Raw genomic sequence first — 26,270 nt, 5'->3', positions numbered from 1 at the left:
ACAAGGGATTCACAAAAATTTATGCTACAGGTGATGAATAAACCGCAATCTCTTTGTGGTCATCCCAGAATAGTGTATCCAACTTCGTATGATTCACTTTTTATTGCATACACTGACGGTTTCAATATGGATACTGGAATCCAAGTTAAACCAACCCCAGAAACGGGAACTATTCATAATGCCGGCCAACCAAATTCTACTTTTCTCACATTAAGTGATGATTCGCCGCCACTCCAATTTTCAACTCATCAAATTGACTACGAAGCTCATATAGAAACCAAATTGGACTATTTTCTTTTTTATAGCTTCTACATGCTCAGAACGGCCGAGTTAGCCCTTCTGCAAAATCAATGTGAGCTAGAACGCTCCTCAATATTAAATACTTTAATGCTTTCACTTGAAAGCCCACGTTTGGCTGGCTATATTTTAACTCAGAACCGCTCTATGTTCTTAGAGACCAATGGCAACGTTGCCTGGGTCTACCATTGTCCGAAATTTTATTCACCTTTGCAATTAATGGATGAATGCTATAATCGCATTCCCATTATGTATAAGGAAAATGTTCGATTTTTCGATCCAATTACGCGACAAACTTTTCAGTCGGCAGATCTACAAGACTGCTCCGACAAACATTCAAATCTCTTTCAACTAGATGTTGATGATGATAAGTCCTGGATTGAGTTAACCCCTCAAATTACAAGGGTAACAGGACCATATCTATTTAAACCAAAAGAGATAATTCAAAAGATTAAGCATTCTTTAGCCTCTAGCCAAGGCGCTTCAATCTACACTTATGCTCAAATGCAAAAATTCTGGAATATGATTTCCGATAATTCAGAGATGAAAGGAATACTGCAAAAAGTATCCAGGTCCTTTCTAAATGCTAAAAAATTTCTTTTCACGGACTCATATAGCCCACTAGGCTCTTCCCAAACCATCTATTTGGACTATCTCATCTCTCCAAACTTTTAGAATAACGAATACACCTGTATATTCGGGAAAGTACAATACTATTTAGAAAAATGCGGAATGGTTTTCGCCTCTTTTCTATTTGTGAAATTCATACTAGATTGCCTAGTATTCATAATAAAAGCTATGCATATTCACAAAATCACCGGCCGCTCACTACACTTTGGCAAAGTATTGCTTGCCGCTTCATATAATATACTTTTCACTTCCATAGTGACCTCAATTTTCACTCAAGATGAGCAAGCTGAAAAAATAGAACAAGAATGTGATCAAAAAATACAAGCTCCTCTTTTAGAGGAAATTGATAAAATAAACCAGGATCGCATGTATCCTCACATCTAATTAACAAGTTTTGAGAGAAGATTTCAAAACTTGGATCACCCAACAAACCCAGTCTAATAAAAAAATTCTACTGTTCTAGGATATACCAACTGATTCAACTAGGGACGCATCACTTGATGACGACTTGAGAGATTTTGAGGACCTTCTCTCACTCCTGCCACCAACTGATCCACTGGACTCGCAGATTTCAGCACTCACTCAACAACCAACTGTTTCTACTACTACTACAACACCCACTGCAAAGCCAACCTCAACACGATCCTTCGTTGAGCCACTACTTCAAACCAATTCAGCTGTCCCAATAACTACAGCATCAAAGCCACCACCCCTAAAAATTTCACCCCCTGATTTCAAAATACCCCTGGTTCCCTCGAATTCCAAAATTAAAAAACGGTATCAACTTCTCAATGTCCAATGACCATTAGGCGACAGCCCTTACACCCCACTGAATTTCATACTAAATTACATATACAGTTAGAAAGGGAACGATACATTAATTCTAACAGTAATCCCGGCTTCGATATGGATCTCAATTATGCTTTGAATCCATTAATCAATCGTTTTTAAATTAGAAGCCTATCACCCTATAAAAAAATGTACTCCATAACTAATTCCCTTCTTGAATATCAAAAAATCTATGTCCCAGCAAAATATCTGACAGCAAAATTACAAACCCCCCAGTTAGATGACTATACTGAGCAAATTCAGCGCAGTCATATACATGAAACGCACCAATTCCGGGAGCTGAAAAAGCAAATCCACAATTTGAAAACAAAAAATCACCAACTTATAGCCCGGTTGGAAGGAAAATTGTAAAAATTTATCCTTTCATTTAAACATTTATTCTTTCGCTTTATATAGCTATGTAGTATAGCTATTAATTTTGCCTTTCTCAACAAGTTTGACTTTTATAAAAAAAACAAAAAATACACCCTTTTGTATGAACCAGTCCTCCCCTTATTACGCATATGGACACTCACTTCACATATTTCAAGACTTCACATACTTCAAGAAGAAAAGGAGACTTCGGAAAAAGAATGTTCAAGGAATAAAACTAACCTTCAAACTTTTGAGAAACAAATAATTTTGATGTATTTAATTTTATAGTTAAATCCCTTGGTTGTGTAAACTCTATTTTGATTTATAAATGTAACTGATGTATTTATATTCATTCAAGCCTGACTCAAAGTATCAGTTGTTCAAAAACATCTGCTACCTGTAATACCAACAAACTATTGAACCAACTTTATGAGATTGAAAGAAAAAGCTTCAATCGATCAACAATTACCCCACTATTCAAGTGAAAGTAATAAAAATGAAAGTTTCAGTTTTTTTCCTCTCCAAATAGGAGGATGGATATGTTCTGATTTCAAATAGAAACAGAAACATGAATTATTTTATTGCGTTCACAAAATGTGACGCCGCCGCCACCACAAAAGAAATATTTTTTTATTCCCTTGCAAAAGGAAGGGAAATGCTATTGGAATAATTCGTATAACGTTTTAAGCATTGAGAATTGAAACGACTATTCTCATTCAATGCGAATATTAACGATTCCTCTCGTAAAATACGAGCATACGAAACTTTCTTCCCGTAAAATACGAATGTACGAATAGAGAATACGAATTTAAGAAGTAACTTCTCATTTGATACAAAAAGTGGTACGATTTCCCATCTGAGTATAAATAGAAGCTCAAAACTACGGGAATTAATTCCCAACAATATCTCTTCTAACACCAACACCACTCTCTTCAACCACCCCAACCAATCTCTAAAATAATATCTACTCTTAGTAAAAATATCTCTAATCTCACCCTTAAAATAGATATTGAGTCAAAAGGCAACTTGCTGTAAATTCATACTAACTTCTTTTCTAATAAAATATTTCTCAGCGAATTTTAGATTTACTTTCTAAGATAGAAAGTAATAAGGACCCTTTATTCCTAGCAAGCGTTTTGTCCGACGTATATAGTTTTGCTAGCGTAATAAATTGGTGCGACCAGTGAGGCTCACCTTCTAAAAATTCGCAAAAATTGCTAAAGTCTCAAAAAGAGATAAAAAAGCAAAGATTCCAATTCTCTGGAGAATTGTTGAAATTTCTCTTACAAATAAAGAGAAGTAATAAATTTCCAAATCGGAAATTTAAATTTTCTTAACAAATTTAAAAACTTTTCTATCTTTCTTTTTTTAAATTTCAAGCTAAATATAAAATGGCTGATACCCCAATATCCCATCCTCAGGAAAGCTTCTATGAGAACACTCGATCCGCACCTGGATCACTTTCTGAATCCAAAAGACCTAAATGGACAAATCGTCCTACAAACTTTTATGGAACTACAATTCCATCAAGTATAATTGGCAAATTTAAAAAGAAATAATAAACACCAACTATTTATTTGGCAAAAACTAATATTTTTTAACATTCTTTTTTTATTGGCCTTTTCTTTTCTCTTTTATAAATATTTTGTTTTTAATAAAACCACGAAACACCAAAAATAAACATATTTATAAATAGATTTAAAAATAACTTTTATAAAGATTAGATTTTATATCCGTGTAAGATTTGACTAGTTTAACAGCCGCCATCTTTTCCAGAGAGTTTTCAGCGGCCCTACTCAGGCTCCTCACTGCAAACTGCAGCGCTGAATAAGGCCTTCACCAAGCTTGATAGATTTCTTCTAACATGATATCCAGCTCTATCTTTCTCCTAAATTCTTCTTCTATTGCTGGCTTTCTGAAGAAATCTTCTTGAAACTAAAACAAATTTATATACGATTTCTATGTTGCCATGCCACTTGAATAAAAAAAAAAATTTTATATATATTTTTTAAAAAATTGGGTGTATTGTAAAACAAACTTACATCCTCTCCAAAGAATAAGGACAAAAAGTCCATTGTTTCTTGTGAAACCACATTGACTCCACTCCATGGGCTCCATAGTTTCTTGGCGAGAAACCTACTCTTAATTGAGCCCAGCTCAAATAATTCCTCGGCATTCAGTACCGGATACTTAAAGATATAACTCCGGTCCATAAATATCATAAATTCCATAGGCGTTAAGTTTGCCCCTTTCTCTACTAGCCCGTCGTAGATTGCCATCCTTCTCTCGACTTCCTTGTCCTCCAGCAAGGCTTCATGTTTGAAATTTAGCTCATCCCGTAAGTTCAGAAACTTCTCCGGGAAGTCCACCAGATTATCTTCAGGATCGATAAAATTCATTTTGGACGAAGAAAAATTTTTTTGAGGATAAAATACAGATAGTTAAAACTGAACGGAAAGCAAACAAATGATGTTGCTTTTAGTCCTCTTTTATGAAGAGATGTTTTTTTTTCATTTGCATCCTCCAATAGGGAAGGGAAATGCAGTTGTTAAAAATTAACATCAGCATAAACGAATAAAAATCATTTCACTGCTAGATCTCAACAAATCAAAACTAAGTGGAAAAACCACGACATTAAACCAGAGTGGAAAAAACCACAACATTACAAAACGAATGGCGAAGGAATTACGACTTAAAAAAAGTCACTTCCGAAAGACGCCGAATAACAACGACCAATCAGAGCTTAGATTTGCAAAAAAGCAAAAACAGCCTTTAAAAACTAACTGATATACAGTTGTTTTCATTCTTGCTCAATTCCACATCTTGCATTCAAAACCTCTCTCTCCAAAAAGTAAATCTGCTAAATTCCTCAACAAAAATTGAAATCTAACTCAGATTTCCCATCACAAAAAATCCACAAAATGACAAATCCAAATAGTGAACTGGTGAACTAATGGACCAAGATCCTGTTCTAACCACTCTCGAGGAAATGCTTAAAGTGAGTAATTTTAAAAATTCTTTTTTTATCATTCACCACCAAAAAATAAATTTGCAAAAAATTTATTTGGTTGGTCTTTTAACTCTAATAATACTTTCGAATCAAACCTCAGCATTTGATCCGAAAGAACAATTATATGCAAATAATGCAAATAATCTTCGGGTTGCTCATTATGATTGTCAACTAATGACTTCTAACAAAATGTTCTCTCTAAATAAAGTAGCACCTTGCGAAGTCCAACCAGAAAATATTAAAGTAACCCATGCTTATGTTACTCTATATCAGAGACATTATCGCACAAAAGTAAATGCGACAATGTGTCGAATCAAACACCAATCAATGCGTTGGTTCTGCGATTCTTTTGATTCGAGTGGTATCGACGCTCGACAAAATATGATCACTACTGATCTCCATTTATCTGCCGATCAATGTAAATCGGCCGCCGACAGAGGCTATCTTAACCTAGGCTATGCTAGTATTGGAAATATTCCTTTCAAATTTAATGTTAAAACAGTAACCAATGCTCATGCTGGCAAATTTGACGGCAAACATCATAACGAATGTGATGGCCGTTCTTGGATTGAATTGGACACTTTTGAAACTTACATGCAAAATGTAACTCTGACTGTTAACCTCAAAGATGTAACAGTCAATAATTGGCAAAACATTCCTTTGCCCCGTCCAGTGTCTACAAATGCATGTGAAACAACATCCTTAGACGTTTTAAGCATTAAGAATTGAAACGACTATTCTCATTCAATGCGAATATTAACGATTCCTCTCGTAAAATACGAGCAAACGAAACTTTATTCTCGTAAAATACGAATGTACGAATAGAGAATACGAAGTTAAGAAGTAACTTCTCATTTGATACGAAAAGTGGTACGATTTTCCATCTGAGTATAAATAGAAGCTCAAAACTACGGGAATTCATTCCCAACAATATCTCTTCTAACACCAACACCACTCTCTTCAACCACCCCAACCAATCTCTAAAATAATTTCTACTCTCAGTAAAAATATCTCTAATCTCACCCTTAAAATAGATATTGAGTCAAAAGGCAACTTGCTGTAAATTCATACTAACTTCTTTTCTAATAAAATATTTCTCAGCGAATTTTAGATTTACTTTCTAAGATAGAAAGTAGAAAGGACCCTTTATTCCTAGCAAGCCTTTTGTCCGACGTATATAGTTTTGCTAGCGTAATATCTAGTCGATCAAGGCAAGGGAGGTTATCTTGCAAGATCTTGCAAGATACTCAAAAAGAAGATGCATTGCTTCAAAAGATCTTGCCAGATTCTTCCAAAGTAACCTTTTTTAAAGATGATAAGTTTTTTTTTGGCAAGATGTTAAAAGAAACAGTTCTTTTTGGCAAAGACAGCTTCAAATGTGCAGACGATCAAGTAGCGTTCGTGGAAGAAGGACGCAATCTTAGCTGGGCATCCATACACAGCCCGCTAAGCGGCCGACACCATAAAGTTTTGTTTGTGATAGGCGGCTATCTTCACGTTGTGATCGACAACTTTTACCTCTATCTCTCAAAATAGGAAAAACACAATTTGCAACAAATAAGAGCATAAAGTTTAAGACATAAATGCAAGCAAAGATAATTACTAAAGCAACAGTTGAATATTAGTTTATTTTTAATTCAGTTTTTTTCCCACAATTTCGTGTTTCTTTCTATTGATTTTTTTTGTTGAGTCGTCCTTTATGCCGATAATTTTTTCGTTGATGGTGGTGACGATGGTAATGGGAATTGGCGGCTCTTGTTTGGAGATTTTTTGTAGTGCATTTAAGAACATTTTTTTGTGAAAACTCAAAATTTGTGAATCTCAAAAAGCATAAAAACTAAGTCTCCAAACTTCATTTTGATGATTGGTGTTGCAGTCTGCTGAAGACCCCTATCTTCTCAATCTAAATATAAAATTTTTTTTCGAAAAATATTTTTCTCAGAAAAGAAACTGAAAATGGGTTTTTCAGAAATCAAGAATTTTTCTCGGAACTTTTTACAGTAACTTGGGAAGAAAAGAAAAAATATGAATACACGAATTGCTTTTAATTACTTTTGACAATTTAGCACGGGGAGGACCTTTGTCTTCTGGTGTTTAGTTTTTTTACTTTTTTTTCACGCAAATTAGGTAACGCAAATAATCTTGGATTAAGGTTGAGTGAAATATTATACTCAAGCCTTCTCAGTCGTGATCTCAAAGACAAAAAAAATTTCAAAAAGTTGTCTCAGTGCCGAGAAAAACGTTTTCAAAGCTTTTTAGATTAATCTGTTTTCTAGCGTGTAAAACACAAAATCTAAAAAAGCTTTGAACAGGTGGTAATCGGCCGTCACTCCTTCGATTTTTTTTATACATAACCGCAAATCTACATGCTGCTTCCCACGCTGTTGGTGCTAGCCTTTCTAACACTTGGCTCTGCTCTTACAGATTTCCCCTCCTTGCGAATCGTAGCGCGGTGCACTGAAACGCTCGATGCCTATTCACATGAGCTGGTGTATAGTGACGGCACAAACTTGAGATGTACAGCCCTGGTGGTGCGGCAAGTGAAAAGAAAACCCATTTCTTCTCAGTGCTACTACGAATGGGAACGTAATATGGACCAAAATAGTCCTTACTTATGGAGGAAAAAAGTGGAGCCAACAAACGAAATAATGTATACCGGGCGTCAAGCAAAATGGGTTCTTTAGTATCAAACTTGGTGTCTATTAAACGTCTTATGTGGCCAAAAGGGCCGAAGGATATCAGCCGGACCAAGAACGGTGAGTACGAGGATATCTTGCTCTTGCTCTTAATGGATTTACCAAAGGTAAGTAGTTTCATTTCGACGCGAAATCAGTTGATTTGAGCAATTTGTGTATTCTTCTTCTTCGCAATATCCAGCTCGAGATGATCGGAGGTTTGATTGATGCAACATCGTTGGCGAAGGTAGATGTCTCCAAACAATTATCTTCATCGCTTGACGGACCCTTTAACCGGATGTTATTGATCAGATCTGGATTGGGTTTGAATGGCCTTAGTCCCGTGAATGCTCTGCCCCATAACCCAGCTACTATCCTTGATTCCGAAGAAATTCCCCGTGTACCGGTATCAGCTGTATTATCGCCACTTATGACATGGAACAACTCGTCAATCGTGGCAGATTCGAGCTTTTCGCCGGCACGTTTTCTTTTTTTTATATACTTTTTTGTGTTTTCTGTTTAAAACTATTAATTATTTTACCGCGACCAGTTTCAGATTTAGGGGAGGGGGTGAAGGCATGTGAACCCTTCTCTATTTTGAAGTTCTAGGTAATGTAATGTCTCAGGCAATTAGTGGGGTTCAACCAGAAAAAGTGAACGACTTTTCTTTGAAAAAGTCCACGTCGCTTATTTCGATTTTATCATCATGATTTCCAGAACCAAAACTGTAGTTTGAACAAAAAGAAATCAAAAGAACTAGAATTTCACCTTTGTTGTTGTTACTCATTTTCCCCCTAAAAAGCGTGTAGAGAGGTTCTACAGCATCAGCGGATTTAGGAGGGGGGCGGAAGCTTCCCCAGCAGGGGTTTCCAACCCCTGCCAGCCGAAAGGGTTCCCCTTTGTACAATTTTGAGATATCCATTTTTGGCTGACTGACCTTAAAATTTTTCTTATGGAGCCTACGGCGCCAATGTAAACTTATTTTTAGGGGGTAGCGCACGCCGAAAAAACGCGCTTTTTTGGTCAAAGCTTTCCAGGAAAAGGCCGAAAAACGCTTTTGTTGGCCTGTTTTTTTTTAAATTGCCTTAAAAACTTTTCGCCCATAGTTGTTTTTTTTTTCGTTTTTTTATTGTCAACCAATATTTTTCTGACTGATCATTTGAGGAGTTTCAACTTTTTTCTTATCCTTATTAAGACCTATGATCACTGTGCTGTTTGTGTGGCCGTTTGTCATGATGAGATTTGATTGATTGTAAATAGTCTTAATATGTTGTTTCTAATTTATGTGGAATAGCTGACATTTTGTACTTAATTTGAATAGAGTTGAAGAAAATATTGTTTATTTTTGCACAACCAGTAGCAGGTTTAGGGGGGGGGGGGGTGAAGGCATGTGAACACCTCTCTATTTTGAAGTTCTAGGTAATGTAAGTTCCCAGGAAATCAAAGAGGTTCAACAAGAAAAATTGAACGAGTTTTCCTTCGCAAAAATCTGAAGTCCACGCATAATTTGAAACCATAATGTTTTAATGAAAGCTCTCAACTTCTGAACTGTGATTTTAGAAAACTAATGTGAACTTAAAATGAAGAACCGTTTTTCTACTATTGACATATTTGCGGCCATCAACGAGTTGAACACATGCGTGAAGGGAAGTCGTGTTGGCAATATTTACGACGTGAACAATCGAACTTATCTGCTGAAATTTTCAAAAGATGAAGTGAAACGAACGCTTCTGATTGAGAGTGGAATTCGGTTCCATCTAACTACATACGAGTGGCCAAAGAGTCCCGCCCCGTCCAGTTTCTCGATGAAGTTGAGAAAACACACGAGGAATAAGTTTCTGATGGATATCAAACAACTAGGTGTTGATAGAATAGTCGATTTCCAGTTCGGGTTTAGCTCGATACTGTATCACGTGATCGTCGAGTTTTACGACAGAGGAAATATATTTCTATGTGACGCTGACTACAACATTTTGAATGCACTGAGGCCGAGAACAGACCAGAACACAGATGTCAAGTTCATTGTAGGTCAGAAATACCCGCACGAAGAAGCAAAAAAGGAGGCGCCGTTGTTGACAGAACCATACTTGGAAGAACTGTTTTTGAAATGTAAGCCTAGTGACCCTCTGAAGCGAGTACTCATCCCACACACCTTGTATGGACCATCTTTGATTGACCATAGTTTGAGAGCCATTAATCTGTCGCCTGCAGTTAAAGTGAGTGCGTTTTCAGACACGAAAGAACTGATTGCGAAAGTTATGCAAGTTTTGAACTCGGCCGAAGTTATTTTCAACGAATTACGTAAGGCCGAGACGTACGAAGCTTTTGTGACATATAAATTGGACAAAGCTAAAATAGAAGGCGAGGAAAAATCGGTTAAAGTTTTCCTCGATTTCAGTCCCTACAAATTTGATCATATCCTAGACAGTCCTCATGAAAGCTTCGCCACATTCAACGAAGCAGTGGACTCTTTCTTCAGTCTGTTAGAAGGACAGAAAATAGATGCGAAGACTCTTCAGCAGGAAAAACATATTCTGAAGAAACTGGACAATATAAGAATTGATCACGAGCAAAGACTGAAGACGTTGGAGACGCAGCAGATCGGGAGCAGACGAAAGGGAGAACTGATTAAGTTAAACCTGCAGTCTGTGGATAAAGCGCTAGCTGTGATTAGAAGCGCACTGGCCAATAAGATGTCGTGGAGCGAAGTGGCAGAAATAGTTGAGGATGCTAAGTCCCTGAATGACCCGGTCGCGTCTAAAATAACACGTCTAAAATTGGACGTGAACAAGTTTGAAATGAAGTTATCGGATGATGTTTTCAGCCAGTTCTACGACGAAGTCTCGTCCGAAAGTGAAGACGAAAATGAAGAGAAAAACGAAGACGATAGCGAAGTGCATTGTGCCATTGTGGATATTGACATAGGCAGGGTGACCATTTTGAGTTATTTGTTATCGTTTATTGGTCAGTTGGTATCAACGAACATTTGTTAATTTTATTTAGTGTCAATGATTATAGTGACGACACTTATATCGCTCTTGATGATGTTTTTTGGAAACAGTCTTGAATTATTTTTTCACTCCAGTTTTGATTTTTTTTGCAGTTAGAATTTTCATTTATTAAATGGCGCGAAAAAAACGTGAATGACGAACGACTTCTAATTTCGAAAATTGATTTCAATTTTTAGATTTCCCAGCGGAATAATAAATGTACCTATTGATTCAGTTTTTTCAATTTGGGCCATTTTTATTCAAAAATGTGTCAATCATAAATTGTGCCTGAAATTCGAGGAGCTTCAAGGCAAAATATTTTTTCTTCAACTTAAAAAAACGTTGCGTTCATTGACACTTTTCCTAATGGCTGTGGCTATGTTTGTTCTTTAAGCAAGCAAACACTGTGTTATGTTATGAGCTCACTTCTTTTCCATTTGAAGTCGCAATCTAGAAGTTAAGTTTTATTACAGTATAAGCGTATCTTTTCGCGCCAATGCGAAGGATTTCAAAACGCAGGCTAATTTAATACCAACTGAAAGATATGGTTGAAAGGGGGTCAAAATTTTAAGTATAAGTCAGGAAGGTTATAAGGCCCATTCGTGAAGATATTAGACTCTCCTTCTGGAGTTGCTGGGTTTCGAATTGTGTACTAGCTAAGCCAAATGTTAATCGCGTATGCCGGTCCGAATAAAATTGCGCATGGTGCTTCTAAGGTTGTAATGCCCATTTCCCAAACTTGTTTTTGTATTTTTTCCTGAGGTTGCTTCATAAATCTCTTTCTGCCATTTCTGCTTGTGTTCACGAGGTGCATCTTCGAGTCTGTGTTTATTGTCTTTCCAAAAGCCGAAAGTGTTCAAACTTTTGGAGGATTCAGATATTTTTAAACTTCATTGGTCGAATTGAAGACACGTTCTTAGGTTGTGTTTGTTTATTTTTTTTTAATTTTCAGGAAAACTCTTACAAGTTTCTCACGCTCAAGTTCAAATTTTTGAGGTTTGACAATTGATTTTTTCATGTTCAGCTCAAACTTATCTGCTGTAGGGAAAATAAGGGTGATTTCTTTTAACAAAAATACAAATGATGCAAAAAACCTGATAGATTTTTAAGTTTTTGAACTTTTAAGCCCTTGAATTTCAAGAAAATTAGGCAGTTGACCTTTTTTCGACCAAATTAACCCAACTTGAGAAAACTCTATAAATAAGTAAATTTTCTCAAAAAATTAAAATCCAGTTGGAAACTGACTTTTTTCCCTGCCTGTTGGCTATGTTTTTTTTTGTAAACGTAATGTTTACCTTGGGCTACTTTTTTGTGCTTTTAATTCTGGTTCGGTGAGTCAGAGGAGCTATCAAAGGCGGCCAGTCAGCTTGTCTAAGAGTAGTCCGTTTTGTATTATTTCTTCACATTTCAGACTGAGTTAGGTTGTTGAGCGAAGATCGTTTTTTTGCGAATCAAGCTATTTTTTTGCGTCTAGAATATATCACGTGGTACCACAATTGCAATCGAAATCGGTCAAGTTGTGATGGAACTGAAGCTAGAGGTCAAGTGAGAGCTCGTCATGACAGGGGATTGAAATACACGATCTGACGATCTGAAATTGAATGTCTTACGTTTATGCTAAGTTCTTTCTTTTGTTTTTGCAGGTCATTATTTGGTCATCGGAAATATAGATATATTATTATTTTTTGTTTGGTAAAATAATAATTGGTCACTCTGTGTGGTGTTAAAAGGAAAGAGTGCGTATGCGAATGCGAGACTGTATTTTGACAGTGTGCGAGTTGCCACTCAGAAGGAACAGAAGACGATTGAGGCGTCGAAGAAGGCATTTCAGAATGCGGAGAGAGCCACGCAGCACTCACTCAAGCAGATCGACTTCTCCGCCAGGTCAGTCAAACCATTCCATTTCAGTTGGAAAAGATTGTTCATTAATAAATTGCTTTCAAGCAGTTACATTGTGGACTGCGTTGAATTTTCAAACTATACCGTCGAATATTCTGCTTGACTTGGGAGACCACAATCGGACCTGCAGCTCCATTTTCAGGAGTCTCATTTTATCAATACCAGAATTCATTTTTCATTTGTTAAGTCTAGATGTCAAAAGAGCCAGATTAAAAATTGTGTTCTAACGTGCCTAATTAGCACCCCTCGCTCATGATGCTTCATTTGGCACAAAACTGAAGGGAGCCCCGGCTTTTGAATTTGGGAGAAATGGCAAGCTGGGAAAATTTTAGCACCCTCCCCCGCGGTAATTGGGCATCAGATAGTACTTTGACTGGTTATTATGCTTAGACAAAATGGTTGCCAGTTAGCTCAATATGGTTTTTTACATTTGTGAGAGCAAGTGTCTTGTAATCGGGAACAAGACTTTTTTCTCCTTAAAGAATTTTTCGTACAAGAAATTGAACTTGCTTTATTATTTAACCCTAACAAGTTCCAGGTTCCTCACATCACTGATTTTTTTTGCGCTGTAGTATCTTATCTATCAAGGTAGTTGCTAGTGTTGATCATTGTAGTTTTAGGGTGGACCTCCAACTTGTTAAAGTTTTTTTTATAAAATCATTTTTGGCTCAACTGGCGTCTGCTCAAAGATTGTCGGCTTTTTTTCCGTTTCTCAGTTTTGTTCCGTTGCTTATTACAATAGCGAAATTAAGTGACCGTTAGTGTCACCTTTACGGTCTTCTGATAGAATGTGCTTTGATATTTGAATAAATATAAGTTAAAACAGTTACTGAATTTTTAATTCATCCAATGAACCGAAAAAAAGCTTGTTGTTTCAAACAGCATAACAATAATAAAATCTCGATTTCATAAATTTTCTAACTGGTGATATCTCGCAATTTTCTCTAATGCAAAATTTATACATAAAGTAGCTTTATGCTTTCCAATTTATTACATGCAATGTTAGTGTGAATGACTTCAGTTTGCTTTATTCCAAATTATTACTTGTGAAATTGTCTTTTTGTATTTGGTGCCACTTTTGCTGCATTGAATCTAATTTTCGAGGTTGCAGGTTCAAAGCCAATACCTAGTAAAGTCTTACGAATTCGCGGCTCATTTCTTTTTTTTCGTATTTCACTTTTTAAAGCTGCTTTTTTGGCGGGTGGTTGCCAGTGTTTGCAAAGCGCAGCTTCGCCGCTGTGTTTAAACTTCAAATGACTTGTGTGGCATGTGAAACTAGAATTACTGTTTGTCAAAATCAGGTAATATGAAACCTTATCGGATCAGGTTTTTTTTGACGCTTGATTTTAGTTTTCTCAGAAACTATCTTTCCAAATATGAGATTTTGGTTTCAATGGATACAACGGGTTCTGGAAAGCTCCCCTCTATAGAAGGTTGGACCCAATTGTTTCTACAGTAAAAGTAATGATCCTCGGAATTTGACCGTTTTTTGAGTCTTCTTATTTTTTTGAGATTTTTGATTCAATCTAAAGAACAGTTTGTGGGAAGTTCGCACAATTTTTTTTATATATAGAAAGTTATGGAAATCGAAAAAAAATAAATTTTGATTTCTTGACCGTTTTTGATTTTCGTGAAATCGACCCTCCCATACTTGAGATTTTGGGTTGAATTGAAATAACGGGTTGTGGAAAGCTCGCCTGCAAAATCGACTTCGCCCATTTTAAACAAAATTTATGGCCCTCGAAAAATTCAATATTTGTTTTTTAAATAAACATTTTCACTTTTTTGAAAACTACCCTGCCAATTCTCAGTTTTTGTGTTCAATGGAAATAACTGGTGACGTGAATCTCTTCTGCATAAGTGGCTCCACCGAACACTTATCACACAAAAACTATTATTCTAGGAAAAGTCAAATTTCTGATTTAATGACTGTTTTTCGGAAACTTCTTGACTAATCTTGAAAACTAACCTGCCAATTCTTGGGTTAAGTGTTCACTCGTAAATTCCAATTTTGGGAATCTTCTCTTCTTAAGTGGCCTTGGACTTCTTTTTGAAGAAAATAAGTTATGGATATCGGAAAGTTATAGAAATTTTGACCGTTTTTTAGCAAGTTGTTTACTTTAGTAACTACCCTATCAAATCTGAGATGAACAGTTCAATCGAAAGAACATCATCCTGCTTCAGTATAACCATTTCATCCTGCACCAGTAAAACTCAAAATTCAAAAATATCAATTAGCTACCTTCTGCCTAAGATGGGACCCTTGTTATCTTGATCGAGACATGGTTTTCATGTTTGTATTGTATCGTAAGTAGTGCGAATCTCCGCTTCGTCTCTTGGTATTTGATATGAAACGAGCAAAATAAACCAAGTTTTCAGCGATTCTAGGGCTTCAGTTTTACTGTTCTCGAAGCAGATTTTCTTTTCTCTTACGTATTTTGTGATAGCCACATAGTCTATCTTATCTGTTCATGGAGTTGCAAGGTCTGTAGATTGTGAAGATGTACTTCGAGTGTGATGTCATTTGTGGTGTTTTCTCGGGTTGGCCAAAAAGGTAGTCATAACTTTCTGATGTAAAATCACATACTTTGCATACATTCTAAAAACATTGTATGCAAATTTTATGACTACCATTTTTTTTTCAAGTATGAGAATTGTATGACTTGCATTTTGTAATAGACAATTTGTATGGTATGGAGTTTTATGTTCACGATTTTCAGTAAAATGAGGTCAACCCGGGCTGTGTTTCAGACTCGAGAAGTTGAGGAAAAGTTACTGGTTTGAGAAGTTCCTCTGGTTCGTCAGTTCGGACAACTTCATCGTAATTGGAGGTCACGACCAGCAGCAGAACGAACTCCTAGTGAAGAAGTATCTCAGCAGGGGGGACTTGTATGTGCATGCAGATATACACGGCGCCACCAGTGTCATTGTCAAAAACCCCAAAGCAACTCCTGTGAGTCATTTTCTTGAAGCTAATTCAACAATCATCCGCAGTTTTTAACCCAGTCTGAGCACATTTTTTCGAGCCCTCTTTACGTTTTGACTATTTGATGCATCAAACATGGTTTGAATCCATTTCTACGGGAGTAGCTCAACGCTCTGTTTTTAGTTTGAATCCATATTTATTATTTCTGCCTCGTTTCGGTTTTTAGGTAGATCGGTTTCGGGTAGCTGGCTGATTGGCAACATTTCATTTCATACCTAAATTAACCGTAATTATCGGAGATTACAAGTCAACAAAGAATAACGAACTGTCATAAGTTTCGGTATTCAAAAGCAAAATTCAATGTTATAAAATACGCAAAATGAAAACATTGATAAATCAATTTTAAAACAGCGCCTCTAAAATTTCTGAACTTTGTTTCGGTTTCTCAGTTTTCGACTTTTCTCACATACGGTGCTTGGCTCACCAGAAAATTCATTAGTTACGAACTTGGTTTTTTTCGCTATTAAATCTAGCGTGAATTTTTATTAACCTTGCGATAGGCAAGGGTGTTGCAACCTTGCCTGAAACTTTTTTCCTGTAATGATCTTTGTTCTCAGAATTCGCTCGTGAAAACGTTACACTAGATGTGTTTTACTTTCTTTACTATAAATTCAAATTCAACGATGCTTTTGAGTATTGGATAAAACCATTCTTGAGACAACAGAGACCTCGATTTCGATTCGGGCCGGGACCTGTATTTTTGCAAACTGATATTTTTGAAACATTACCTGTTTGCTATTTCTGACTGATTGTTTACCGCAAAACGGATTTTTGAATATTCATCTTCATTTTAACTAAAAGAGCTCTTTTTGTTGAATTTCTAATGATGCAGGTAATTGAGTTCCAAGACTTTTTTGAACTTTCTATATATTTTTTAAATTCGTTGGTTAGTTTTTTGTTAATTTTTGATTTGACGATTCAGCTGCACGCAATTGTAGTCATTCATTTTTGCATCGCAAGTTCTTATTGACCTAGAGTTCTCTAACGTGATTCTGATGCACGTTTGTGTATGTAGAAAACAGGTGATTACTCCGATGTCTAACTGCATCACTTTTTGACGACAACAAATGTGTTTTTTTGTTAAGTTTCTCTATATTTTTTAAAATTCGTTGGATAGTTTTTTGTTAATTTTTGATTTGTGGATTCTACTGCACGTTTGTGTATGTAGAAAACAGGTGATTACTCTCATGTCTAACTGCATCACTTTTCGACGACAACAAGTGTGTTTTTTTGTTAAGTTTCTTTATATTTTTTAAAAATTCGTTGGATATTTTTTTGTTAATTTTTGATTTATGGATTCTACTGCACGTTTGTGTATGTAGAAAACAGGTGATTACTCTGATGTCTAACTGCATCACTTTTCGACAACAACAAGTGTGTTTTTTTGTTAAGTTTCTTTATATTTTTTAAAATTCGTTGGATAGTTTTTGTTACATTTTGATTTGTGGATTCTACTGCACGTTTGTGTATGTAGAAAACAGGTGATTACTCTGACTTCTAGCTGCATCACACTTTGACGACAACAAGTGTGTTTGTTTGTTAAGTTTCTTTTTATTTTTTAAAATTCGTGGGATAGTTTTTCGTTAATTTCTGATTTGTGGATTCTACTGCACGTTTGTGTATGTAGAAAACAGGTGATTACTCTGATGTCTAACTGCATCACTTTTCGACGACAACAAGTGTGTTTTTTTGTTAAGTTTCTCTATATTTTTTAAAATTCGTTGGATAGTTTTTTGTTAATTTTTGATTTGTGGATTCTACTGCACGTTTGTGTATGTAGAAAACAGGTGATTACTCTGATGTCTAACTGCATCACTTTTCGACGACTACAAGTGTGTTTTTTTTGTTAAGTTTCTCTATATTTTTTAAAATTCGTTGTATAGTTTTTTGTTAATTTTTGATTTGTGGATTCTACTGCACGTTTGTGTATGTAGAAAACAGGTGATTACTCTGATGTCTAACTGCATCACACTTCGACGACAACAAGTGTGTTTTGTAAGTTTCTTTATATATTTTTTAAAAATTCGTTGGATAGTTTTTCGTTAATTTTTGATTTGTGGATTCTATTGCACGTTTGTGTATGTAGAAAACAGGTGATTACTCTGATGGCTAACTGCATCACACTTTGACGACAACAAGTGTGTTTTTTTTTGTTAAACTTCTTTATATTTTTTTAAAAAATCGTTGGATAGTTTATTAGTTAATTTTTGATTTGTGGATTCTATTGCACGTTTGTGTATGTAGAAAACAGGTGATTAATCCGATGTCTAACTGCCTTACACGTCGACGACAACAAGTGCAAGTTTCTTTTTATGATAAGTTTCTGTTGTGCAATTCTCTTCTTCATAAAGAGCTACGTCCAATTTTTTCACAAATAGCTATTTTTCTCGGAAAAGTAAATTTTTTGATGTTGATTTGACCGTTTTTTTTGGGGGGGGGGGTTTGACTCTCGATAATTATCCTTCTAATTCTGATATCAAGTAGTTAATCGAAACAACATATGCTGAAAGCCTACTTGCAGAAGCGGCCAATCCCAGTTTTTATGGAAAAAAGTAATAGCTTTCAAAAGTGTTGAAGTTTTGAAACTTTTACCGTTTTTTTTGGAAAAATTTCGCGAAAAATGCCCTGCCAATTTTTGTTTTAAGTGATCAATCGAGAATTCCGATTTGGGGAATCTTCTCAGCTTAAGCGGCCAGGGCCTTGTTTTTGTAGAAAAATGTCATCTATTTTGGAAAGTGACGTTCTTGAAGTTTTGACCGTTTTTTTTCTTAATATTGGGATGATATGTAGGTGCCTCCGAGGACTCTGCAAGAGGCGGCATCGATGGCAGTCTGCTACAGCAGTGCGTGGGATGCGAAGATATGGCAGTCTGCTTGGTGGGTGCACGCTAACCAGGTGTCCAAGACAGCCCCCAGTGGGGAGTACCTGACCACTGGATCCTTCATGGTCAGAGGCCGGAGGAACCAGATAGCCCAGCCACAGTTGGTCATGGGCTTCGGATTCCTCTTCTGTCTGGAAGAACAGTCTATAGCCAGACACAAGGGCGAGAGGGGACCCAAGTACACAGACCAATTGGATCACGATAATTCAGCCGTAAGTTACTCAACTACGCATTCGGGACGTATATTCACTATGAAACCAAAGAAAAAACTTCTCAGTTTGAATTATCGCAGCGAATCTCAATCATACCGCTTAGAAATCTCAACAGTTGGCGTTCTGGTTTGAGAAATGCAAACGTCGCGACGATTTTTTTATCTAGTTCATATAAGCTCCAATATTATTTTTATTTGGAAATTTCATCATTTGGCCTTCACTTTCAAGGCAAGCAAACTCGCAGCACTTTTCTCAATCTCTGTAGCACGCTACAGGGATTTAAAAAATCATTGTGAAGTTAGATTGCTTGTCGGGCAGCGCAGTGTTGAGTAGTTTAAAGATTTTTTTTCTCATTTTTACACTAGCAATCAGCTTAGTTTGTTATTACAAACCTTCTTTTTCTTCTAACCTAACTCGCAAATAAGTGTTCATTAAAAGTGTTCACTTATTTGGAAGTTTCAGTGTATCATCGAACTTTGCATAGCTTCTGTTCTCTGCTTTATTTGTGGCCAGTGTTTAATCTTCTAATTGTGTGTGAGAGTTAATCTCAAGTTCGCATGTTTAAATCTCAGCCGTAGCCAATTTTTTTGCTAATTTGAGGCGTATTTATATTTTTTCTCATTACTGTTTATAAAGCTGCTTTTTGTCTTGTTCTCCTTAGTGTTTGCGAAGCGAAGTTTCGCCTCTGTGGCAAAAACTTCGCTAAGCTTGAATTTCTCAACCCTATTGTGGGGTGCTGCCAGAGTGCTTTCAGGGTTGCCAATCTTGCCTTCAAGTTTGACTGCTCAAATCTTTTTAGTTTTCGAGATACAACATTTTTAAAACTTAAAATAAATAAATTTTTAATTTGATATTCCCGACTTAAGTTGGAAAAGAACCTTAAAGTTGAAATTTTAATTTAAAGTCGATGAACGTAGTTCAGGCTCTTATATAGGTCGCGATGATTTATTCTTAAATTTTTTTCAAGGAAGCGTCCTATAGTTTATTCAGGCTCTAAATGACTTTTTTGTGTACTTTTTAAGTTCAATTTAGTTCCTTTATTAAAAGGAAGGCTAACTCCACTATCGAATCAAAAAAATTTAAATGTTATTGAATTCTAGTTTGAAATTTACTTTTCGGAATTCCTGGCGGAATAAAAGTTTTACTGATTGATTCAGTTTCAATTTGGGTTCTCAAATTGGGTTAATTTAATCAAAAAATGTCAATCATGAACTTTTTAGAATTCAAAGAGCTTTAAGGCCATCTATTTTTTGTTTGTGAAAATCTAAATTTTCTAAAAATCAAGTCAGCCTTTTTTTATTATCTTGTGCTCATTGACTTTTTTCCAACTTTCTTTTGCCTATGTTTGAAATTTATGAAGTAGAATGAATATATGTTGAGTATATTAGAAGGCGGTGTTGGATGCCTGTTTTTTCTTACTGTTATGTTCATTTTCGTAGTTCATTTTTTAAAAATTATAAGCATTTTTCACGCTCACCATCTGTTTGATGCGCCGGAGGTGCAAGTCATTCGCTTATTTCGGTTTATTCATAATTGTCATTTAAATTCAAATTCTATTTTACTTATCTTTTTGAATTTGACAATTTAAATTGCCAATTTCTGTGTGGAGGAAGCGAAACCTAAATGAAAATGTTTTAATTCATTCATATTGTCGTGCTCTTATTGAACACATCGGTAAAGTGAATCTTAGAAGTGTTTCTAGTATCCGACACTGAATAGAGAATTTTTTTTTCAGGCTAACGACTAGTTTAACAGAATCACTTGGAACTGCTGTTGATAAAAAATTCAAACACCTGGTGAAAATCCGCTCAATTGACGTAGAGATAACGTACATGATTGCGGAGACAAAGTTCCGTGTTTCAAATCCGGTCAGGAGCTGTTTTTTTTGTAAACGAAATTTTTTTTGCCTCTTGTGGAATTTTTGTTTGTCTGCTCTTTTTTGGTCTACTTAGTTGCCGCAGACCGAATATTGCCTGTGATGTAAGCAATTTTAAATTGTAATTGTTATTCTTTTCAATTTCTTCCGGTAATATGCAGGAATCTGCTTCCAAAGAAGTATTGCTGAAATTATTTTTGATTTTTTTTGGAATTTTTATTTAGTTTTTCTTCAGTTTTTGGAAGCTTTTTTGAAATATTTCATTTTAAATTTCTTATGAAATCATTAAATACTGCCTTCTCTCAAAATTTTTGAAATTTTGATACTTTCTGATAATAATTTTATATTCCAAATTTTTGGCGTAAAATTTTTTCTGATTTTCCGTCTGGAACGTTTCATTCGCCTGGTTTTGGTTTATCAAGTTAAGTTTTATGAAATATAAGGGTTAGAGAATGGCTTGATAAGTATGAAATATGTCTGTTTTTCAAGTACACTTTTTACGTAGTAATTTTGGAATATTTTTTTAATAGCAAGTGGTGCGAAGCTCCGCTTTGCATAAAAGGTTTTTTGAAAATTTTCTCTTCCGTGATAGTTTTTGTCCAGCTTAATTGCGACTGATTTGTAAGCTTTGTCGTTCATATTGTACGATGTAGTTAAAAAAGATCATTACACTTGCGAAGCAAAGTGTATTAAAACGAACTTTCTATTTTTTCCAACCTAAGTCTTAAATAAATGAAATGAAATGCATTATTAAATTGTAATGAAATGCATAATTTATACATAATTTTGCTGCATCGAATTGGCAATTGATTTGCATGTGTAGCTGCGTTATTGTTGGCTAGTTTTAGTGGATTTAAATATCCGTGGCTGAGCGGTTAGTGATACTCAAATGTGCTAGGTCGCAGATTCGAATCCGACACGTTGCCAAGATTTGCTAATTCGAAGCTTATGTCTACTTTTTCTTATTGCACTTTTTGAGCTGCTTTGTGGTCGTGTTCTCGCATCTAAGTCAAAGTTAGACGTAGATGTTTTTTACGTTGAATTGTTTCAGGGCGACATTTCTCGTCAACAGAGCTTGCCTGGATCTGTGTGTAGTTTCTCGGACGCAAGTCAGCAACCACCTGAAGAGAAAAGTGCAAATGATAATGATGGTGATGATGATGGCGGACTGACTCAAGAACAAATAGACGAGTTGTTTCAAAACACATCCTCATGCGAGGAGGAACCAAGTCCACAGGCAGAGAAGATGGCAGAACCTAAGCCAGCTCAAGACGATGTCCAAAAAGATATTTTTACTTCCGAAGCACATGATGGCGTGGCAGAGAGATCAGCCATCAATAAGGGTCCAAATGAAGGAGAAAAGGTTAGAGATTGTGCAGCTGATTTTTTTAGCTGCTTGAGTCTTACTCGGAGGTTGAAGAGAAAATTTAGCAAATTTTGGGGAGAGAGAAAAAATTTCTGTTACTATCATTTTGATGGATGTATAAAAGTATTAGGAACACACTTTTTTTTCTTCTTTCGAATGATAACTGCGAAGTCTCTCGCTGTTCAAATGCAACCTGTGTAGTACCTAAGATAGGATACCCGTTATTATATTTTGGAAGAAAATATGAGCGTTTTTTTTTCTATGGCTTTTACAAAAAAATCATTGTGGATAGGAAGCTTCCTGGCACTAAAGTTGAACTGAATTTGTTGATCAAACTAACAGCTTCATCTATTTAATTTCAGTGGTGCTCGTGTTTAGAGATCTGACTGTGCTGAAAAAAGTGAAAATAATGAAGCAATTTTTAGAAGCAGAATGGGAAGAGAGGGGAGGAGGTAGAGCCAGATTTGAAACAGAATGATATCATCAAAGAGGGAGGCGAGGGTGGTCACGTGGGCAGTGGAGATGAAGAAGAGGAATTAGAGGACGAACAAAGGAGCAAGAACATTCACCAGGTACGAACGAATACACACCCTTCTCATATTTGTTAAATCAGAAAAAAAAAATCTGTTTTTTGAAGAAAATAACACAGACCAGGAACTAAATAGCTTGTGTATCTAGCCTTGTGATAAGCAAGGGTATTGCAATTGGGTACTAGAGGTTTTTCCCGTAAATAACTCTAGGCACAGAATGGTCAAATGTGTAGGAATGGTAATTTTCAAACATGCTCAATTTCTGAAAACTTCAATTAAAAGTGCCTTCATTTAGGTAGTAAATAGGTATAGTCCGCTTCCGGTGTTAGTTTTTTTTCAAATAATTTTCTTGAAAATATTTGAACTTTTATTTCGGATTCGTGGTTTTCGGTCTAGTTGACATCGACCCGTTTTTAAAAATGAAACCTGTTTTTTGGTACTTTTTTCAGCTTTTTTGTTAAACATGGATTTTATTTTGATTTTAAAATCGATGTTGAAATTTTGTAATTTGTCATTTTACCAATTCTGATTTTAAATAGTTTATATTTGTTTTCGATACGGTTTTGGTTTGTTGTACGGCATAGTTAACTTGAATTGCGTTGATTCGAGGGCAAAAATTTTTAATCCACAAAGTCAGGTATTTTCACTCTTGCTAATCGGGAACAAGACTTTTCCCACTAAAGACCTTTTCTGACACGTTTTAAATTTTCTTCAAGTCTGCTCAAAGATTGTCGGCTTAGTTGCCACATCACAGATTTTTCTCTTCTTGTGCTGTATGCAACTTCTCTTGTTGTTGAAAGTGCAAGTGTTGTTCATTCTAGTCTCAGGTATTTTTTCTGCCCTACTTGTGTCTGCTCAAAGATTGTCGGCTTTTGTTTCCTCTTCGTAAGTTTTGTTCGTTGCTAATTGAATACTCAAGTTTCTGCCTAGTTAGCCGAGAGTTCTTTTTTTTGGTAGAACTAGTTTAATGGCAAGTGGTGTGCGAAGCTCCGCTTCGCCTCCGTGTGATTGTATGTTATCTATGCGTCACTTATATTTTGAATTTATTCCTCTATACCCGTTAAAAAAGACAGATGCAAATGAATAACAAATTAAAAACTCCTGCTGAATATCAAGGAAATGGCGAAAAATGAACATATGTATGCTGTGCACATCAGGTGAAGAGAGGTCAGAAGAATAAGTTGAAGAAGATGAAGCAGAAGTACGGGGATCAGGACGAGGAGGAGAGACAGACGAGGATGGCCCTGCTGGCTTCGGCTGGGCCGACCAGAGAGAAGAAGAAAAAGAAGAAAGAAGCGGCTAGGATTGCAGCTATCTCTGGCAAAGGCAACCACAAGAACAGAGTTAAGGTCAGTAGACTAAATAAGAAACACAATGGAAATTTAGTTATTGCCGAATTAACTAATGGCAATATCTTAATCGGTCAACGTCTTAATCGTGCTTTGACATCGGAAGCCATTTTTAAAATTCATTTCAGCACGTAAAAACTGGGTTGAAAGAGGTAATTAACCTAAAAAGCGCCGTTTTTGACCGATTAAGGGGCTCAAGGCAACCAATATTGTCAACAATTTGGCATTAATTATACTGTCATGACATTCGTATCTTTGTTTGCTCGCCATTTAAAGTATCCTCAAGCGTTTGGTACCATTTCCGTCACACTTATAGATTCACAAAGATTCTGAACACTGACAGGTTTAACCAAACAACATTTCTTTGTGTTGATATAATTAAAAAACGGTATTTCGGGAAAACTAAAGTCCTCTTGTCAGTTTATTTACGTATGGTCAGTTGAATTTCTACTGGTCTTTGTATTGAGGATTTGTGCAAAGACCATATATTTTTGAGCTCGGTAGAAACTGATGTATTTGTATGACAATGTGTTCGAAATGTATGAAAAATTTTGTAATGTCTTATTTAGTGGAGGGTGGAGAGAAAAAAGCCAACTATTTTCACTTATATAGGTCTTGATTATTTTTTAAATGCTCTGTTTTTTTTTAAATTCTTCAACTATTACAGAAGTGCATCCATCATTCACAAAAATGCATTTATGAATGCCCGTAGGTCATTTGGCCCATTTTAATTTACCAAAAGGGAAACTACCAAGTTTCTTGACGAGAAAGTTATATCAGAAACTATTACACTGCCCATTAAAACTGTAGAAGGTTGAAATCTACAATAGTTGCGCAAAACGTTTAAAATTTTTGATAGCCAAAAAATGCCATTTTTACTAATTATGACAAATTTTGAACGTTTTGCGCAAATTATGGGAGATTTCAACCTTCTAGAACTTGTTGGGCTATGTAAGAGATTTCTTCTGATGTAACTTCCCCCCCCCCCCCTTTGTACTATTTTGAGATATCCATTTTTGGCTGACTGACCTTAAAATTTTTCTAAAGGTGCCTTGGGCGCCAATCTATACTAATTTTGATGGGGGAACGCGATTTTTTGGTCGAAATTTTCCAAAAAGTGCCTAAAAACGCCTTTTTGGCTTTTTTCTTTAAAAATTTGCCTGAGGCGCAGAAAGTTTGGTCTAATTTGGGTCTTTATATTGGTTTGGTCGACCTAAAAAAAAAAATTTTTTTGAAAATCCGCCGCACCCCCCTCGAGAAATTCCTAGATCGCCCCTGAATTTAAGTTTTAGATTTCCCAGCGGAATAAGAAAATTACCCATTGATCCAATTTTCCTATATTAGGTTGACTTTATTTAAAAAAATGTCACTCATTAAATTTTTTCTTCTGAAAGCTTTAACCTGATATATTTCTTCGAATCGTTCTACATTTTTCCAATCTGTTAATTATATTTTGAAAATTGGCTTCCTCCCTTGAGAAAACTCTTAAAACGCCCCTGACTGATTATGAGGCTGAAAGATAATTAACTCAGTTTTATCTCCAACAATTGATGTCGATCGGGATTTGCACTGTCTTGATTTGTTGTTTAGAGTGCACAGCCAGCTAGTAAAATACTGTACGATCCGAACGAGGACCCAACCAAGTCAGATTTAAGTCTCCCTCCTCAAAGTGAACTCCAAAATGTGAACAAAAGCATCAAAGACGACGACGAAGAAGATGAAGACGAGGAAGAGGAAAATAGCAGAGTGACTCAGAACATGCTAGATGAGTTAACCGGATGTCCAGTTGGAGACGATGAACTCTTGTTCGCACTACCAGTTTGTGCTCCCTATTCTGCCCTATCCAACTACAAGTTCAAGGTCAAGCTCATTCCGGGTACAGGGAAGAGGGGAAAGGTAGTGAAGACAGCACTGCACATGTTTAGTAATATGAAGGAAACCCAACCTTACGAGAAGACTTTATTCAATGCGGTCAAAGACGGAGAACTCACTCGAAATGTGCCGGGGAATGTTAAACTTTCTGCTCCTAATTTAAACAGAAACAATAAAAAGAATTAAACCCTAAACAGAAAAATAAAATGTTATATGACTCAGGTCGTTATTTAGTTGAACAAATTCATTTTTTTTTGAAAACTTAACCGAGAAATCTGTAACATAAGTTTTGGTTGACTTTTTAGGTTGACCGAATTGTGTTTCAGAATTGTGTTTGTGTTAAAACATATTAAAAAAATGTTGATGTCTTGAGCTAAAAAGTACAAGTTTTTTTCGTTGAGCATTTATCGTAGAGTAATGTGGGTATGGAGGATGCCAATATGAGATTAAAGTTTTAACTTAGCACTAACCTTGCGTAGGCAGAGAATTAATCC

At 35.9% G+C, this 26,270-nt stretch overlaps 1 protein-coding gene across 1 annotated transcript; it reads left to right on the top strand.

Moving 5' to 3' along the window:
* Positions 1-9,378: 9,378 nt before the first annotated feature.
* Positions 9,379-26,041, top strand: LOC134840666 (ribosome quality control complex subunit NEMF-like). The gene is made up of 8 exons (XM_063856634.1): positions 9,379-10,740; positions 12,536-12,689; positions 15,456-15,657; positions 18,481-18,783; positions 21,711-22,022; positions 22,451-22,597; positions 23,713-23,904; positions 25,495-26,041. The coding sequence occupies exons 1-8, from the start codon at positions 9,396-9,398 to the stop codon at positions 25,960-25,962; spliced, it is 3,123 nt and encodes a 1,040-aa protein (XP_063712704.1). The 5' UTR covers positions 9,379-9,395; the 3' UTR covers positions 25,963-26,041.
* Positions 26,042-26,270: the final 229 nt, after the last annotated feature.

This window comes from Symsagittifera roscoffensis, chromosome 2, assembly GCF_963678635.1.
Source record: "Symsagittifera roscoffensis chromosome 2, txSymRosc1.1, whole genome shotgun sequence".
NCBI lineage: Eukaryota > Metazoa > Xenacoelomorpha > Acoela > Convolutidae > Symsagittifera > Symsagittifera roscoffensis.
This window is presented reverse-complemented; position numbering and strand designations above follow the sequence as displayed.